This window comes from Bolinopsis microptera, chromosome 1 (genome assembly GCF_026151205.1).
Source record: "Bolinopsis microptera isolate Bmic1 chromosome 1, MBARI_Bmic_1.0, whole genome shotgun sequence".
Taxonomy (NCBI): domain Eukaryota; kingdom Metazoa; phylum Ctenophora; class Tentaculata; order Lobata; family Bolinopsidae; genus Bolinopsis; species Bolinopsis microptera.
In genome coordinates, this window is record NC_087072.1 from 25,697,331 (window position 1) to 25,715,883 (window position 18,553).

The 18,553-nt window shown below is 40.3% G+C and overlaps 2 protein-coding genes across 2 annotated transcripts; one reads left to right on the forward strand and one right to left on the reverse strand.

Annotated features, from left to right (window-relative positions):
• Nucleotides 1-284: 284 nt before the first annotated feature.
• Nucleotides 285-1,511, reverse strand: LOC134826167 (uncharacterized). Its single transcript, XM_063838479.1, has one exon. The coding sequence runs from the start codon at nucleotides 1,509-1,511 to the stop codon at nucleotides 285-287; it is 1,227 nt and encodes a 408-aa protein (XP_063694549.1).
• An 8,389-nt stretch (nucleotides 1,512-9,900) lies between these two features.
• LOC134826183 (kelch-like protein 30) lies at nucleotides 9,901-16,947 on the forward strand. The gene is made up of 10 exons (XM_063838480.1): nucleotides 9,901-10,100; nucleotides 10,230-10,349; nucleotides 13,551-13,649; nucleotides 13,777-13,851; nucleotides 14,031-14,189; nucleotides 15,170-15,321; nucleotides 15,539-15,663; nucleotides 16,385-16,498; nucleotides 16,622-16,730; nucleotides 16,928-16,947. Exons 1-10 carry the CDS (start codon nucleotides 9,901-9,903, stop codon nucleotides 16,945-16,947), a joined length of 1,173 nt encoding a protein of 390 aa, XP_063694550.1.
• The last annotated feature ends 1,606 nt before the right edge of the window (nucleotides 16,948-18,553 follow it).

Sequence of the window (18,553 nt, forward strand, 5' to 3'; positions counted from 1 at the left end):
CATCTATTCCGGACGAACCTCCTTTTTTTTTTTCTTTTTTTTTTTTTTTTTTTTAATTTTTATTTTTTTTAAAGAGAGGCTGGGCATAGAAAGCCCACTAGAGGATAGCATTAAGATGCTTTGCCTACCTCTGGGATGAGGGGGGGTTTATCGGAGACAACAGTGTGAATTGTGGAGGACGGTGGTGGTAATGATCTGAATGGGAATACCGCGCTTTGGTACCAGATGAGTTAATAAATCAGTTAGGCAAGGCTGCATATAGGCATATGTAATGTGTTAATGCGCTAAGTTACGCCAGTCTGATCCAGTTCTTCTGGTACTATTAAGCGTTTGGTGCGGTTTGTGAAGTTGACGATTGTGGTAATGTGGTGGTTGTCGAATATGTCGTTGACCGAGAGGTAGTAGTCCCGAAAGTATTGACCTCTTAGTTGGGCAATAGCTGGGCACTGTCCAAGAAAGTGTGAGACAGTTTCCTCTCCGTCACCGCACATAGGACAAGCACTGGTGCTTGATTTGCGGATGGTGTGGAGGTGTTTGTTTAAGCCACAGTGGCCCGTGATTAGGTGGACTGCGGTTCTATAGTCTTGTCTATTGTTGATGAGTGATGTGTTTATATTATTGATTATTTTGGTGTGCTTTTGGCCAAGTGTTAGTTTGGTGTGTCTAGGACCATCCGTTAACCAGATATCCTGATTCAGTCTGTGGACTTTGTTGTTGATTTGTCGTTTGATGTAAGATTGAGGGATTGGGCATTTCAAAACGTGTTCGCTGGTCGTGCCAAGCTTGGCCAGCTCATCCGCTTTTTCATTTCCCCACAACCCAATATGGGCTGCGATCCATCGGATCTCTAGAGTGTTGTTCGATCCGAGTGCGTTAAGGGTGTCATAACAGTCTCTAGTAGTTCTGCTCCTCGTTGAAAGCGAGGAAATAGCTTGTATGGAGGAGAGACTATCAGACCATATAATGATGTGTGAATTGGTGTAGGATGAGAGATACTTGCAGGCTTCAATGATTGCAGTGAGCTCTGTCTGGTAGACAGTGCAATAATCAGGGAGCTTGAATGATCTCTCTTCCAGGGTGGTGTTGTTGTTGTCAGTCGTGATGATGTACCCAGCCCCACTTCCGGAGTCTGATAGAGACCCGTCTGTGTAGCAGGTGATCGTTTCACTGGTAATGTTGTCGATGGTGTGTTGGAGTGCGGTTCTGTATTCAGTGTTGTTAGTTCCAGGAGTGGTGACGGTGAAGTGCCGTCCCAGCATCATGGTTGGTGCTGTGAGGTCTCTTGTGGCTCTAGGTGGTATGTTGAGATCCTCCATGAATTGTTTGTTGATTGTGGTGTGGTTTTTGATAGTTCCCTTCCTGTGGGCGATAGTTTCAAGAGTGAGGCTGCCGTAGGCTTGAAGCCTTGCTGCCCCCTTCGCTGCTTCGCCCCTCAGGAATAGTATGGTGTCTGGGGTGTCAGTAAGGTGATTCAATGCGAGGAAGGGTGTACTTGGCATGGCACCAGACATCATTCTCAGTGCCAATGCCTGCACACGTTTGAGCTTCCTCGCATTGTAGTCCGTGTCAATTGCCCTGATCCATATACTACAGCAGTAGGACAGAATGGGTCGAATGACCGCTGTGAACATCCATTTACAAGTTTTAGGGCTCATACCCCATGTGGGGCCGACAGCTCTTCGACATTGCATGAGGGATGCCGTGGCTTTTTTGGTGATGTTGATGATATGTTCGTTGTAATTGAGTTTGCTGTCTAATGTCACTCCTAGGAATTTAGCCGACTTCGAGAGACCTATAATGTTGTTGCCAACTTTTATTGGTCTCAAAGTCCACTTAGTATTCCAGGTAAACGAACCTCCTGTTACTGGATATTGTTGCCAGAACGGGAATTCGTTATTGAACTGGAGCGCAGAAAAGACAGCGACTTCGCTGCACGGGTGGTCAGCCGTTCTGATGACCCGATAGAGGATCTATGAAGCAACCCCAAGTAACCCAAGTAAGTAGTAGTGATCTATCCCATCATTAATTCATTATCATTCGTTTCCTACTACACTATGTCTGATCTTTCGTTTACTTTAATCAGAGGAAGAACGGCCAAGAGTAAGAACGCACTGCACCTAGGATTCCGGTACTCTCCAGATGGAAAATTAAGAAAAGATGGGTCACAGTTTTGGAGATGTGTGAAGAGAGCCGGATCCTGTAAGGGGTGAATCTGGACCAAGGGTTTGAGCCTCACGGAGACACCTGAAATTCCACACAACCACGAAGCTGACTTTATAGACGCAGAAAATTAGAAAAAAAACAATATTTCACGCCCTAGAGTCCTGTTTTTTTCACGCCCAAGATTTTTCACGCCCTAGAGTCTTGTTTTGTAGGGCGCCGCCCTAGAGTCCCTAGGACCCCATTCAAATATACACTGCATGTCATCAGGTACATGATCAGTAACACTCAAATATACACTGCATGTCATCAGGTACATGATCAGTAACACTCAAATATACACTGCATGTCATCAGGTACATGGTCAGTAACACTCAAATATACACTGCATGTCATCAGGTACATGGTCAGTAACACTCAAATGTGCATCCTTTGGTGTCACGATGTCAATCCTTCGCAACTTGGCGTGGCCCAATGGCCCAGTAGTGCATCGCGCTACAAATAAATGTGTAGTTTGTACGGGTTCAATCATAGCTTAGAGTGGGTACAGAATTTGTTATTTGTTTCCCTCTTATTTTTATGAATATTGTACCAAATGTTGGCCCATGAATGTGGTTTCGATGAGATCTAAAAACTGAACTTTATAAGAACGTGATTACTTAAAATGTTAAAATAGTGACCCCCCCCCCCCCCCCCCCCCCGCTCACCCACTTCATTTTGCAATTTAACAAATAAACCCGTTTACAAAACTTTTCCCAAAAGCTCCAACTATCACAAACTGCTCAAATGACAAATATCTCAATGGTCCTACTTACTAACTTTAATTAGACAGAGACTACCTTATCGGACGTAATTTTACCGGACATTAAAATAAACCCTCGAACCGGGTAATGATTAATCACTCTACACTCGTAATGTGGTGACTGTCACGTGACTTTTTCAACCCGTTCTCTAGCTGGCCCTGAACGACTATCCGAAACACTAACCCTCAAATCTGATCCCATCCCTAACCCTAACTCAGTCCCCGACAAAAGAATATGCTGAAACCCTAATCCTAAGGAGAAATTAGACCAACTTCCTTATACGGTCATATCACGTGATCGAGACAGTTTTTCGCCAATATTTCGCCAGGGGAGCATTTTAACCCTATGTCATGATGGGTGATTCGGAATCAGTGTCCGAAAATGCATCGATTCAAGCTAGTTTCAACTGTTTTATTGGGGCCCATTTAGAAAAATATGAAAGATCGAGTGTAAAGTGATTTAGCACGCTCGTACGCAAAACCAATAAAAATCTGAAATCGTTTTTTATTTTTGGACGTTTTTTTCAATTCCAGCAGATAATTTTTCAATCGATTTTTGATATAGTAAGCAAGTAAGGAAGTCGTTAAAAATGTTGATATGATTTAGTCCGATGATAGATATTGACAATAAATTCGTAGTGGATTACTTTTGGGACAACATTTTGACGGACTTTGACTGTAAACGGACAGACGTTATTTGAACGGACATTAAAATGATCGCTAGGGCCTCCAGCATGCAATTAATGTCCGTTCAAATAAAGTCCGATAAGGTTGTAGTAGTAAGATATGACAGTATGAATCCTAATCTTAAACCCTGATTTTCCTTCTCAGGTTTCGAAATGAGCCACTATTTGTCAAGATTGGACGCTTCAAGCTAAACGAGGACCAGCTCGTCACCAACATATTTCAGGGATTTGATAGCTGTCATTTGAACATTTTCCCTCCTTTTAAAAAGGTTATTACATTCAATTTGATAAATATCATTTGAATTAATTTCTCCCTTTGAAATGGTAAATTTTATTCTAATAACTGACAGCTGTTAAATAATACTGATTATTAAGATCAGACAATCGAGAATGATTTAAATTTCCCTTATCTTCACAAATGTACTGTTTTGAATCATTGTTACTCATTTAATGATTTAAAGAAATATCTTAGTTAATAATGGTCAACATGTTAATTAGAATAAAGTTTATATATACAAGTATAAAGTATATTTATAATACAGTATACTGGCAAACACGCTCTTAAACAACCCTCCCAGGACAAGGGGTCTGGACGATGTTTTGTAGACGTCTCCCTGTCCCAAGAGGGTGCCTCACAAGTCTCTCAAATCACAAGCCTTGTTAGTTCCGAGCTGGCGTCTCCCTTTGTAGAAACAAAAAGACTCTGTCTTTTTCACGAGGTTGGAACAATTTCGCTTTTATTACTATTTGACTGCTTCCTCTAGCCGGTAGGTGGGGAACCAGTGTCGTAATATTTGGGAACCTTCTATCTTTCGTCCTTTACTTTAGGGAACCTTCTGTCTTTCCACCTTTACTTTAGGGAACCTTATGTCTTTCTACCTTTACTTTAGGGAACCTTGTGTCTTTCTACTTTTACTTTAGGGAACCTTCTGTCTTTCTACCTTTACCTTAGGGAACCTTCTGTCTTTCCACCTTTACTTTAGGGAACCTTCTGTCTTTCCACCTTTACTTTAGGGAACCTTCTGTCTTTCGTCCTTTACTTTAGGGAACTTTCTGTCTTTCCACCTTTACTTTAGGGAACCTTATGTCTTTCTACCTTTACTTTAGGGAACCTTCTGTCTTTCCACCTTTACTTTAGGGAACGTTATGTCTTTCTACCTTTACTTTAGGGAACCTTCTGTCTTTCCACCTTTACTTTAGGGAACCTTATGTCTTTTACCTTTACTTTAGGGAACCTTCTGTCTTTCTACCTTTACCTTAGGGAACCTTCTGTCTTTCCGCCTTTACTTTATGGAACCTTCTGTCTTTCCACCTTTACTTTAGGGAACCTTCTGTCTTTCCACCTTTACTTTAGGGAACCTTCTGTCTCTCCACCTTTACTTTAGGGAACCTTCTGTCTTTCCACCTTTACTTTAGGGAACCTTATGTCTTTCTACCTTTACTTTAGGGAACCTTCTGTCTTTCTACCTTTACCTTAGGGAACCTTTTGTCTTTCCACCTTTACTTTAGGGAACCTTCTGTCTTTCTACCTTTACCTTAGGGAACCTTCTGTCTTTCCACCTTTACTTTAGGGAACGTTATGTCTTTCTACCTTTACTTTAGGGAACCTTCTGTCTTTCCACCTTTACTTTAGGGAACCTTCTGTCTTTCCACCTTTACTTTAGGGAACCTTCTGTCTTTCCACCTTTACTTTAGGGAACCTTCTGTCTTCCCACCTTTACTTTAGGGAACCTTATGTCTTTCTACCTTTACTTTAGGGAACCTTCTGTCTTTCTACCTTTACTTTAGGGAACCTTCTGTCTTTCTACCTTTACTTTAAGGAACCTTCTGTGTTTCCACCTTTACTTTTGGGAACCGTCTGTCTTTCCACCTTTACTTTAGGGAACCTTATGTCTTTTACCTTTACTTTAGGGAACCTTCTGTCTTTCTACCTTTACCTTAGGGAACCTTCTGTCTTTCCACCTTTACTTTATGGAACCTTCTGTCTTTCCACCTTTACTTTAGGGAACCTTCTGTCTTTCCACCTTTACTTTAGGGAACCTTCTGTCTCTCCACCTTTACTTTAGGGAACCTTCTGTCTTTCCACCTTTACTTTAGGGAACCTTATGTCTTTCTACCTTTACTTTAGGGAACCTTCTGTCTTTCTACCTTTACCTTAGGGAACCTTCTGTCTTTCCACCTTTACTTTAGGGAACCTTCTGTCTTTCTACCTTTACCTTAGGGAACCTTCTGTCTTTCCACCTTTACTTTAGGGAACGTTATGTCTTTCTACCTTTACTTTAGGGAACCTTCTGTCTTTCCACCTTTACTTTAGGGAACCTTCTGTCTTTCCACCTTTACTTTAGGGAACCTTCTGTCTCTCCACCTTTACTTTAGGGAACCTTCTGTCTTCCCACCTTTACTTTAGGGAACCTTATGTCTTTCTACCTTTACTTTAGGGAACCTTCTGTCTTTCTACCTTTACTTTAGGGAACCTTCTGTCTTTCTACCTTTACTTTAAGGAACCTTCTGTGTTTCCACCTTTACTTTTGGGAACCGTCTGTCTTTCCACCTTTACTTTAGGGAGGCTTATATTCTTTCCACTTTTACTTTAGGGAACTTTTTGTCTTTCCACCTTTACTTTAGGGAGGCTTTTATTCATTCCAACTTTACTTTAGGGAGGCTTATATTCTTTCCACTTTTACTTTAGGGAACCTTCTGTCTTTCCACCCTTACTTAAGGGAACCTTCTGTCTTTCTACATTTACTTTAGGGAATCTTCTGTCTTTCTACCTTTACTTTAGGGAACCTTCTGTCTTTCTACCTTTACTTTAAGGAACCTTCTGTGTTTCCACCTTTACTTTTGGGAACCGTCTGTCTTTCCAGCTTTACTTTAGGGAGGCTTATATTCTTTCCACTTTTACTTTAGGGAACTTTTTGTCTTTCCACCTTTACTTTAGGGAGGCTTTTATTCATTCCACCTTTACTTTAGGGAGGCTTATATTCTTTCCACTTTTACTTTAGGGAACCTTCTGTCTTTCCACCTTTACTTAAGGGAACCTTCTGTCTTTCTACCTTTACTTTAGGGAATCTTCTGTCTTTCTACCTTTACTTTAGGGAACCTTCTGTCTTTCTACCTTTACTTTAAGGAACCTTCTGTGTTTCCACCTTTACCTTAGGGAACCTTCTGTCTTTCCACCTTTACTTTAGGGAACGTTATGTCTTTCTACCTTTACTTTAGGGAACCTTCTGTCTTTCCACCTTTACTTTAGGGAACCTTCTGTCTTTCCACCTTTACTTTAGGGAACCTTCTGTCTCTCCACCTTTACTTTAGGGAACCTTCTGTCTTCCCACCTTTACTTTAGGGAACCTTATGTCTTTCTACCTTTACTTTAGGGAACCTTCTGTCTTTCTACCTTTACTTTAGGGAACCTTCTGTCTTTCTACCTTTACTTTAAGGAACCTTCTGTGTTTCCACCTTTACTTTTGGGAACCGTCTGTCTTTCCACCTTTACTTTAGGGAGGCTTATATTCTTTCCACTTTTACTTTAGGGAACTTTTTGTCTTTCCACCTTTACTTTAGGGAGGCTTTTATTCATTCCAACTTTACTTTAGGGAGGCTTATATTCTTTCCACTTTTACTTTAGGGAACCTTCTGTCTTTCCACCTTTACTTAAGGGAACCTTCTGTCTTTCTACATTTACTTTAGGGAATCTTCTGTCTTTCTACCTTTACTTTAGGGAACCTTCTGTCTTTCCACCTTTACTTTAAGGAACCTTCTGTGTTTCCACCTTTACTTTTGGGAACCGTCTGTCTTTCCAGCTTTACTTTAGGGAGGCTTATATTCTTTCCACTTTTACTTTAGGGAACTTTTTGTCATTCCACCTTTACTTTAGGGAGGCTTTTATTCATTCCACCTTTACTTTAGGGAGGCTTATATTCTTTCCACTTTTACTTTAGGGAACCTTCTGTCTTTCCACCTTTACTTAAGGGAACCTTCTGTCTTTCTACCTTTACTTTAGGGAATCTTCTGTCTTTCTACCTTTACTTTAGGGAACCTTCTGTCTTTCTACCTTTACTTTAAGGAACCTTCTGTGTTTCCACCTTTACTTTTGGGAACCGTCTGTCTTTCCACCTTTACTTTAGGAAGGCTTCTATTCATTCCACTTCTTACAAACCTCCCTTCATAAGGTGCTGCCTCTTACAAACCGGCTAAACAAGAAGTTTGACAGTTTTCCTCTTCAACTGGCTAGGATCGAGATCTATAAGTCACGTAAGTTATTTCTGATATTTTCCTTCTTACCTTTTCAAATTCTTCGAATTCTTCAAAACCGAACACAACTAATATTGTTACTAATATTGTTACTAATATTGTTACTAATATTGTTACTAATATTGTTACTAATATTGTTACTAATATTGTTACTAATATTACAGTTGTGTATTACCAGGAGGAATGGTTGGTGGGATGGGAGCAGCAGCTGAAGTGATAATCCCGTGTAGGAAGGATGACACGAGCGAGGCGAGGATGGTGCGACAATCCAAGTGTAAGGAACAAACTAAACACACTACCACCATATTCAAATACTGCTGCTGCACTTTCCTCATGCTCATAGGAGCCCTCATACTCATTCCTATTATTGCTACGGAGATACTTAACAGACAGAAAGCAACTGTTGTGAACGGTAGCTAATTAGTTACCATGGTTACTAAATGGTTACTAATTAGGTTATTAACGTCATTCATTATTCAGTGATTATTCGCAACGAAAATTGTTTATTATAATGCGAACATAGTTTTCATCGGTCTCATATTTATTGGGAGTTTTGATTTTCTAGACAATACATCCCAAAAAACGATTCAGATGCTTTTCTGTATTCCTGATAGTGAAACACTGAACTGAATTATTTTGTTTTTCTGTAACGTTTCTAAAACATAACGATAAGTTTACATTAAATACAAATCCCTAGTGAAGATAGTAATAGCAAATACCCCTAGTGAAGATAGTATCAACTCCTCCCTGCTACTAGAGTAGAATACTACTAGATTTAAGGTGTCTGTTAGGTGTTAAGTAGTGATGTTATAAATAAGTTTATAAAAATAAATGTTGAAAATTAGTAATTTTCAATAGCAGCTGGTGGAAATAACTAACTTACAACATACAGGGTGGCCCAAAAGCAACTACCCACACACAACTGGGCGTCACAACCCTTTAATCGTCACCCAATCAGTGATCTTATCGGCAGCTACTCCCTAACGTGGAACAATGAGCCTCATTAGGCGGTACCAAACATGTTGGGGGATGACGATCTGATCACTTTGAGTGATATTCGCGTTATATCGCTTGCCCTATAAGCAGTCTCGAACCAATCAGACGGTTGATTGAGTGAGGAGATCACTGGTTAAGTCTTGTGATCAAGTTGAAGTATCCACCAGATTTTATAACTCGGCTGAAATTCTGGGAAATCACTCGAATTATGAAACCAAATGTGTCTATAAATTTTGGAGTTCCTAACTCAAAGCGTTCTCACTTTATGGCGACAATAGTGAAAAAGAGGGAGTGGCGTGCCACAACTTTCAGAAAATTCTAAGTTTGTGAAACTCTGACACGAATTACGTGAGTTATTAAAGGGTTGCGTTGTTTCCCACTTGGCTGACGGTCGGCCTCCACTCTCTAAAAAATTACCTTAAGTGAAGGCCGATGATCAACAAATAGCGATGTTAGAGCTTGGTGTGAATAAATCCTGACCTCCTTTTACACCATTGGAGTCGACTCTCACAAATGCGAGAGGAAAGATCCTTGGGAGGACACCATTGGTTTTGGTAGGTTGCATATTTCTTCTTATATTTGATCCTTTGAACAGCTGTTGAGCAATGAAACGCAAACATAATCTTAGCAAAATGAATATATTTCTTTTATCTTCAGCATTTAATCAGTCACATAATCTGAGAATATCAATGGTTAGTTTGAAAATGTCAAAAATTCTCATCAAAAATGTAGTAAAGTCTCAAAAAATTAATTTAGCATCTCGTAAAAATGGAATAGTTTAAAATGCATATTGCATATTTCTTTTTTAAATAAATAAATAAAAATAAATTTTTTTTAAAAAGGGTCGCGTGTGGGTTGTTTTTTATTTGGGCCACCCTGGATAATATGCAGCTAATAAACATTAAACAGTTCCCTAATTATTCAACCTAATTTTGTCGAATCAACGTTACACCCCTGTATGCGTAAGTGTAATCTTTATTACCTTGAAATGAGATGCCATTAGTGATGTTACCACTGTACTCCCAGCAGCTTATGATAGAATTTATGGTTGATAACACGTCCCTCCCCATCTCTACAAAGCAGCTCTCTAGCAGCATGTCTAGCAGCATGTCAGTAACCATGGTAACAAAGCAGCTGTCTTCTCAGAAGAGGCTAGATCTATACGACCCGTGCCACGCCGCCCTCGTGCTAGCTCAGATAAACAAGTACGGAAGTTTAAATGAAATTTAAATAAACTGTTCTACTTCATACTAACTGTTATCTTACTCTAATGAAAGAAACTTCACTCAAATTCCACTTTCTCTTTCACTTTTACTGATGATTAATATTCGCAGGTTGTTGGAGATAGGGAAACTAAGTGACGTGTGTATTAAGTGCGGAGTTGAGACCTTCACTTCTAGCCAGCTCCTTCTCTCGGCTAACAGTCATTACTTCAAAGCAATGTTCCTAAATGAGTACGGCTAAGAGCAAAGGACTATTTAATATATTATTATCATGTGTTCTAACTTCTACTAGAGAGTGAGAGTAGTATTAGCGCTGCACTACCATGAGCCTTATCTAATTTAATGAGGTCACATGTTAATTATTGCAGAGAAGTATTTTTATAGTTTTAAGAATGACAGAATTTGACGATTTTCAGCTTTGGTGAGAGCAGAAAAAGAGAAGTAACTATTGAAGATGTTGACCCCGACATCTTGAAATCCTTGATAGACTTTTGTTCCACATCTCGTTTAACAATAACGAGCGACAATGTTTTCGAAATCTTCAATGCTGCCAACAGGTCAAAATTAAAACCTTGTTTAAAAGTAAAAGTGAAAGTGGAACAGTTGCACTTTTAGGTCCGTTTGATATTATGATTGCGATGTATAAATATAATGGTGGGACAAGTGACATGATGTAATGGTGGGACAAGTGACATGATGTAATGGTGGGACAAGTGACATGATGTAATGGTGGGACAAGTGACATGATGTAATGGTGAGACAAGTGACATGATGTAATGGTGGGACAAGTGACATGATGTAATGGTGAGACAAGTGACATGATGTAATGGTGGGACAAGTGACATGATGTAATGGTGGGACAAGTGACACGATGTAATGGTGGGACAAGTGACATGATGTAATGGTGGGACAAGTGACATGATGTAATGGTGGGACAAGTGACACGATGTAATGGTGGGACAAGTGACATGATGTAATGGTGGGACAAGTGACACGATGTAATGGTGGGACAAGTGACATGATGTAATGGTGGGACAAGTGACATGATGTCATGGTGGGACAAGTGACATGATGTAATGGTGGGACAAGTGACATGATGTAATGGTGGGACAAGTGACATGATGTAATGGTGGGACAAGTGACATGATGTAATGGTGGGACAAGTGACACAATGTAATGGTGGGACAAGTGACATGATGTAATGGTGGGACAAGTGACATGATGTAATGGTGGGACAAGTGACATGATGTAATGGTGGGACAAGTGACATGATGTAATGGTGAGACAAGTGACATGATGTAATGGTGGGACAAGTGACATGATGTAATGGTGAGACAAGTGACATGATGTAATGGTGGGACAAGTGACATGATGTAATGGTGGGACAAGTGACACGATGTAATGGTGGGACAAGTGACATGATGTAATGGTGGGACAAGTGACATGATGTAATGGTGGGACAAGTGACACGATGTAATGGTGGGACAAGTGACATGATGTAATGGTGGGACAAGTGACACGATGTAATGGTGGGACAAGTGACATGATGTAATGGTGGGACAAGTGACATGATGTCATGGTGGGACAAGTGACATGATGTAATGGTGGGACAAGTGACATGATGTAATGGTGGGACAAGTGACATGATGTAATGGTGGGACAAGTGACATGATGTAATGGTGGGACAAGTGACACAATGTAATGGTGGGACAAGTGACATGATGTAATGGTGGGACAAGTGACATGATGTAATGGTGGGACAAGTGACATGATGTAATGGTGGGACAAGTGACATGATGTAATGGTGGGACAAGTGACATGATGTAATGGTGGGACAAGTGACATGATGTAATGGTGAGACAAGTGACATGATGTAATGGTGGGACAAGTGACATGATGTAATGGTGGGACAAGTGACATGATGTAATGGTGGGTCAAGTGACATGATGTAATGGTGGGACAAGTGACATGATGTAATGGTGGGACAAGTGACATGATGTAATGGTGGGTCAAGTGACATGATGTAATGGTGGGACAAGTGACATGATGTAATGGTGGGACAAGTGACATGATGTAATGGTGGGACAAGTGACATGATGTAATGGTGGGACAAGTGACATGATGTAATGGTGGGACAAGTGACATGATGTAATGGTGGGACAAGTGACATGATGTAATGGTGGGACAAGTGACATGATGTAATGGTGGGACAAGTGACATGATGTTATGGTGGGACAAGTGACATGATGTAATGGTGGGACAAGTGACATGATGTAATGGTGGGACAAGTGACATGATGTAATGGTGGGACAAGTGACACGATGTAATGGTGGGACAAGTGACACGATGTAATGGTGGGACAAGTGACATGATGTAATGGTGGGACAAGTGACATGATGTAATGGTGGGACAAGTGACATGATGTCATGGTGGGACAAGTGACATGATGTAATGGTGGGACAAGTGACATGATGTAATGGTGGGACAAGTGACATGATGTAATGGTGGGACAAGTGACATGATGTAATGGTGGGACAAGTGACACAATGTAATGGTGGGACAAGTGACATGATGTAATGGTGGGACAAGTGACATGATGTAATGGTGGGACAAGTGACATGATGTAATGGTGGGACAAGTGACATGATGTAATGGTGAGACAAGTGACATGATGTAATGGTGAGACAAGTGACATGATGTAATGGTGGGACAAGTGACATGATGTAATGGTGGGACAAGTGACATGATGTAATGGTGAGACAAGTGACATGATGTAATGGTGGGACAAGTGACATGATGTAATGGTGGGACAAGTGACATGATGTAATGGTGGGACAAGTGACATGATGTAATGGTGGGACAAGTGACATGATGTAATGGTGGGACAAGTGACATGATGTAATGGTGGGACAAGTGACATGATGTAATGGTGGGACAAGTGACATGATGTAATGGTGGGACAAGTGACATGATGTAATGGTGGGTCAAGTGACATGATGTAATGGTGGGACAAGTGACATGATGTAATGGTGGGACAAGTGACATGATGTAATGGTGGGACAAGTGACATGATGTAATGGTGGGACAAGTGACATGATGTAATGGTGGGTCAAGTGACATGATGTAATGGTGGGACAAGTGACATGATGTAATGGTGGGACAAGTGACATGATGTAATGTTGGGTCAAGTGACATGATGTAATGGTGGGACAAGTGACATGATGTAATGGTGGGACAAGTGACATGATGTAATGGTGGGACAAGTGACATGATGTAATGGTGGGACAAGTGACATGATGTAATGGTGGGACAGGTGACATGATGTAATGGTGGGACAAGTGACATGATGTAATGGTGGGACAAGTGACATGATGTGATGGTGGGACAAGTGACATGATGTGATGGTGGGACAAGTGACACAACATTCCTCAGGTTCGGGTTCAGGAGTGTAGAAGATACGTGCTGTGAGTTTCTGAAGAGTATGCTCTCAGTCGACAACCATCTTAAACTCTGGCACTTTGGTGATGAAAGGTCAGTAGCATGGTGTGTCAATAAGAAAATAAATGACAAAAGCGAGCGGTACATCATATCATTTCTTTTTGTGGTAAATGAAACCACTGCCCGTTCAAAGGAGCATTGTTAATGTTTATATTTGCAGAGGAGCTGCAGAGTTAGTGGGATGGTGTGATCAGTTCATAAGAGAAAATATACTCCGAATATTCGGCACGCAAGCGTAGGATGATTAGTTAATAAATTTGCTGAATTTTATAAGTAAATTATCTGATTATTTCGGTTGAGTTTTTAAATTGCCGAAATAAAAACTTCATGGTAAGGTTACTAGCACCCAGGGATGAAGATTATTTGCTTATTATGTTTAACTTCTCCCTCTAATAAACTTCGTAACTCCACCAGATGGCTAGAGTACCCCTTAGAGTTAGTGAGGACGGTAGCTGGGTCCAATTATTTAACTATTTACAACGAGAGTCAACTGTTCGAGGGTCTTATCACGTGGGTGAAACACGACCCTCATATCAGATTACAGTTTCTTACTGAACTCTTCGCTTGTATCAGGTGTGTACCCTCATATCAGATTACAGTTTCTTACTGAAATCTTCGCTTGTATCAGGTGTGTGCCCTCATATCAGATTACAGTTTCTTACTGAACTCTTCGCTTGTATCAGGTGTGTGCCCTCATATCAGATTACAGTTTCTTACTGAACTCTTCGCTTGTATCAGGTGTGTACCCTCATATCAGATTACAGTTTCTTACTGAACTCTTCGCTTGTATCAGGTGTGTGCCCTCATATCAGATTACAGTTTCTTACTGAACTCTTCGCTTGTATCAGGTGTGTGCCCTCATATCAGATTACAGTTTCTTACTGAACTCTTCGCTTGTATCAGGTGTGTGCCCTCATATCAGATTACAGTTTCTTACTGAACTCTTCGCTTGTATCAGGTGTGTACCCATTTTTTCCCGATCCATGACTCAAGTGCCGAAGGCACAAAAGAGTCAAGGAAAAGAGTCTGTAACCTCTCTGTAACTGCTCTGTAACCACTCTGTAACCGCTCTGTAACCACTCTGTAACCGCTCTGTAACCACTCTGTAACCGCTCTGTAACCACTCTGTAACCACTCTGTAACCACTCTGTAACCGCTCTGTAACCACTCTGTAACCGCTCTGTAACCACTCTGTAACCGCTCTGTAACCGCTCTGTAACCACTCTGTAACCGCTCTGTAACCGCTCTGTAACCGCTCTGTAACCACTCTGTAACCGCTCTGTAACCGCTCTGTAACTGCTCTGTAACCGCTCTGTAACCGCTCTGTAACCGCTCTGTAACCGCTCTGTAACCGCTCTGTAACTGCTCTGTAACCTCTCTGTAACCGCTCTGTAACCGCTCTGTAACCGCTCTGTAACCGCTCTGTAACCGCTCTGTAACTGCTCTGTAACCTCTCTGTAACCGCTCTGTAACCGCTCTGTAACCGCTCTGTAACCGCTCTGTAACCGCTCTGTAACTGCTTTGTAACCGCTCTGTAACCACAGTATGCTCAGGTTGGATGTGATCAGTCTGAAGTATTTGTATCACGTAATATCAGAAGAGAAGCTGCTAATGGAAAATAAAGAATGCAGTGCTCTGATAAACCTTGTCAAGGACACCAGGACTCTCCCTCTATCCCTCTCTCCTTCTCCACCTGAATCAAAGTGTTTGTATACTTATACCAGCTTAAATTTAGGCATACTTCTATACTTCTATGTATATGTATTAACTTATATATTATGCTAATGTGTCTTATCAACAATAATTTACCTTATCTAGAATAATTAATCTTATCAAGAATAATTTACCTTATCTAAAACAATTTATCTTATCTAGAATAATTTATCTTATCAAGACTAATTTATCTTATTAATTGATTGCAGCGACGCGTGATATAGGATGCGGTGGCTCTCTCTTCATCATGGGAGGACTTGGCTCGGATAGGGAGCCTTCTAGAATGTTCCAGAGATTTTCTCTCAGGGATATGTCATGGCAAAGTATTATGAGCGTAAGTTAGAGCGAAATTACAAAAACAAAGTACAGAATATGTACTTTCGGCTGCTTCCCCTGAATGTTCTACAACTTTGTAATTTTAAATCTGTTTTACCTTTTTGAAATCATATTTTATGTTTTAATGCAACACGTTTGCAGCACTTATCGTGAGTAGTATAGTGTATATGTAGTTACTATACTTTACTTATGTAAAGTTATAGGTAAATGTCCCACTTGGCCTGGCCTCCAACAATCACATTTTCGAACTTTCAAGATCTTCAAATTTCATCTGCAAAATTACAAGTCCCAAACAACAACAAAAAAGGCTTTTGTTAAGAGTATATGACTAAACCTTTGGGTAGTCCCAGTGGCGTAACTTAGGGCCCCGCAGACCCCGCTGTGCGGGGGGGCGCCGTATAAGGGGGGGCAATTTTCCTGAATTTTAGGCCCTTTCACTGAAAAAAACGCCTTGTTTGTGTATTTCCCTGTCCAATTTAGCGTTCGGCCGACGCGAAAAAAATATTTGGGGTACCCTTTTTTGCTTCAGGGGGCGCAAAAAGCTGTAGGGGGGCGAGAAAAAAAGTACCCGACCTTTTTTTTTTTTTTAATTTTTTTTAGGGACAAAAAATTTTAGGGGGGCGCTTTTCGTCACTGAGCGGGGGGGGGGGGCGCCAACAAGCAAAGTTTCGCCACTGGGTAGTCCCTTTAGGCCAGCCTAAATGATGAATATATTTTAGTTTCCTGATGCAATGTGGGGTGGTGCTGGAGTGGTGGTTGAGGGTTATTTGTTAATGAGTGGGGGGGAAGGAACAGAAACAAGGAACAATCTTACTATCTGCAACCCTGCTATGGTAAGCAACATCTCCACTTTTTATATGCACTAATTCTAGTGTCTGAAATAACGACTAATAAACTGGCTTGTCGCCAATAAATGGAAAACAAACAGACTGACAAACTGACCTACAAACCGACAGTTAGAAGAGAACGATGGTAGAGAGGTGATTTGGGACGCGCTGTCTCCCATGACTATTGCTAGATTTGGGCACGGAATGGTCGAATGTATGGGTTGGGCTTATGTTGTGGGTAAGCTATATATAACAACTTGTAACTTGACAGTACTGTAAAACTCTATATAACACCTTAAAACTTGACAGTACTGTAAAACTTTATATAACACCTTGTAACTTGACAGATTTGAAAAAATTCAAGCTAAAATTGGCAGCATTTTAAAATACCTGATCACGTCTTATTTTGATTATAAATGAGTATGATCGTTTTAGCAGCTGTTATCAAGTCATAATCAACAATATCACGTCAAAATTTGAAGCATTTATTATAATTAATTTGACCAATAATTAAATAGAGTGGACTGCTGCCAGTGTCCCCATTTCCCAAACAAAAGGGAATGATAATTATTTGAATGACCGTTCTCAAATGCAAAATAATACCGAGAATAAAATCGGTCGCTCGCTTCTCCCATTCATTCACGGCTTACTAATTGTAATAAGTTTTGGTTTATGACATCAATCAAACTCGTGAAAATCTCTAGGATTGCTTTCGGGCCGATACCCAGCACTTCGGAATAAGGGCGGTAGTTAATGACCAATAAGGTGAGGTTTATCGAATCGATACTGCCGAGTACAGCTGCCTCCGGGTAGTGCTCCTTTATATATTACAATTGTAAATGAAAGGGAGACACTGGCAGCGGTCCACCCTACCCAATTATGGGTTTCGGTCAAATATCATCTCTTTTTGGTTAATGTCAAAATGTAAAACTAATAACTTCATTAATAAGGAGGTCATTTCAACGAGTTCAAAATGTTACCTTATAAAACATTTTCTTGTGTTAGAGTCAGCATATCTCTCGAGCACTTACTAAATATGCCACTTTATAGTTACTATGGTATGGTATACTCATTCAAGTTGGCATTAGATTCACATCTGTCATTATCTGTCGTGGGAAAGCAGGATCTAATGGAAATCATGCATGAGCGAAATTCTCATCTTTCGCACGTACAAACTTTGAGCGGACGTTGGGTGCGCATCCAATACCAAATCCCATAAAATGTATTTGTGTAGTTCTTATAATTATATAGTTTTATAAGCATGCAAAGTTTAAAAAGATTTCAAGTAGACATCTGATCACAACTGGATTCCAAAGTTGATAAAAAATCGTGAAAATAGAAATTTTTAGTGATTTTAGTAAATTTTCATCGATTTGGGCGTGTCCCCACGTGTGCAACTTTTCGATTTTCAACTTTCAAACTAGCCTATAACACAATATAGACCTATAGAAAGCAAGAAAGCAAAACTGAGCTCCACAACCCTAGAGGTGGCTTAAAACCAGAAAATACTAATTCACAAAATCGGCGTTTTTATAAAACTATCCTTCAAAAAATCACGAACTTCAATAGCAAATATCTTTATGAAGGAGAAAGCTAGGAAAACTTTCCGGTAAATTTTCTATATGACCTCAAAATTTAAATTTAATTACTCTTTGATGGATAAAAATCAATTTGGAAAAGTATTATTTTGTCAAATATCAAGTTTTAAAAATGTTCAACTCATCAAGTGGTGATGATGACGTCAAATTATTTTGTATACAATGTAAACTACAGTGTAACTGTAAACAATGACGTGACTAGTCCCAGTGTCACATCATTGCTGGATCACTAGTTTACTGCTGGAGTTTACTTTTAAACTCTTCTCTGAGTCTACTCTGAATAGTTTAGTGGTCAGTAGAGACATACTGGTCACCATAGTAACCGGTAATATATGCCGTGGGTCCGCCACAGTATTCCTCCGACTAGAGTTGCACATCTGAATGTAAGTGTTGAGGTGCAGTATTGTGGGCGTGAAGGCTGCTCGTCCTGCTGGGAGGACCCACTTGCACATTAGGTTTAAAT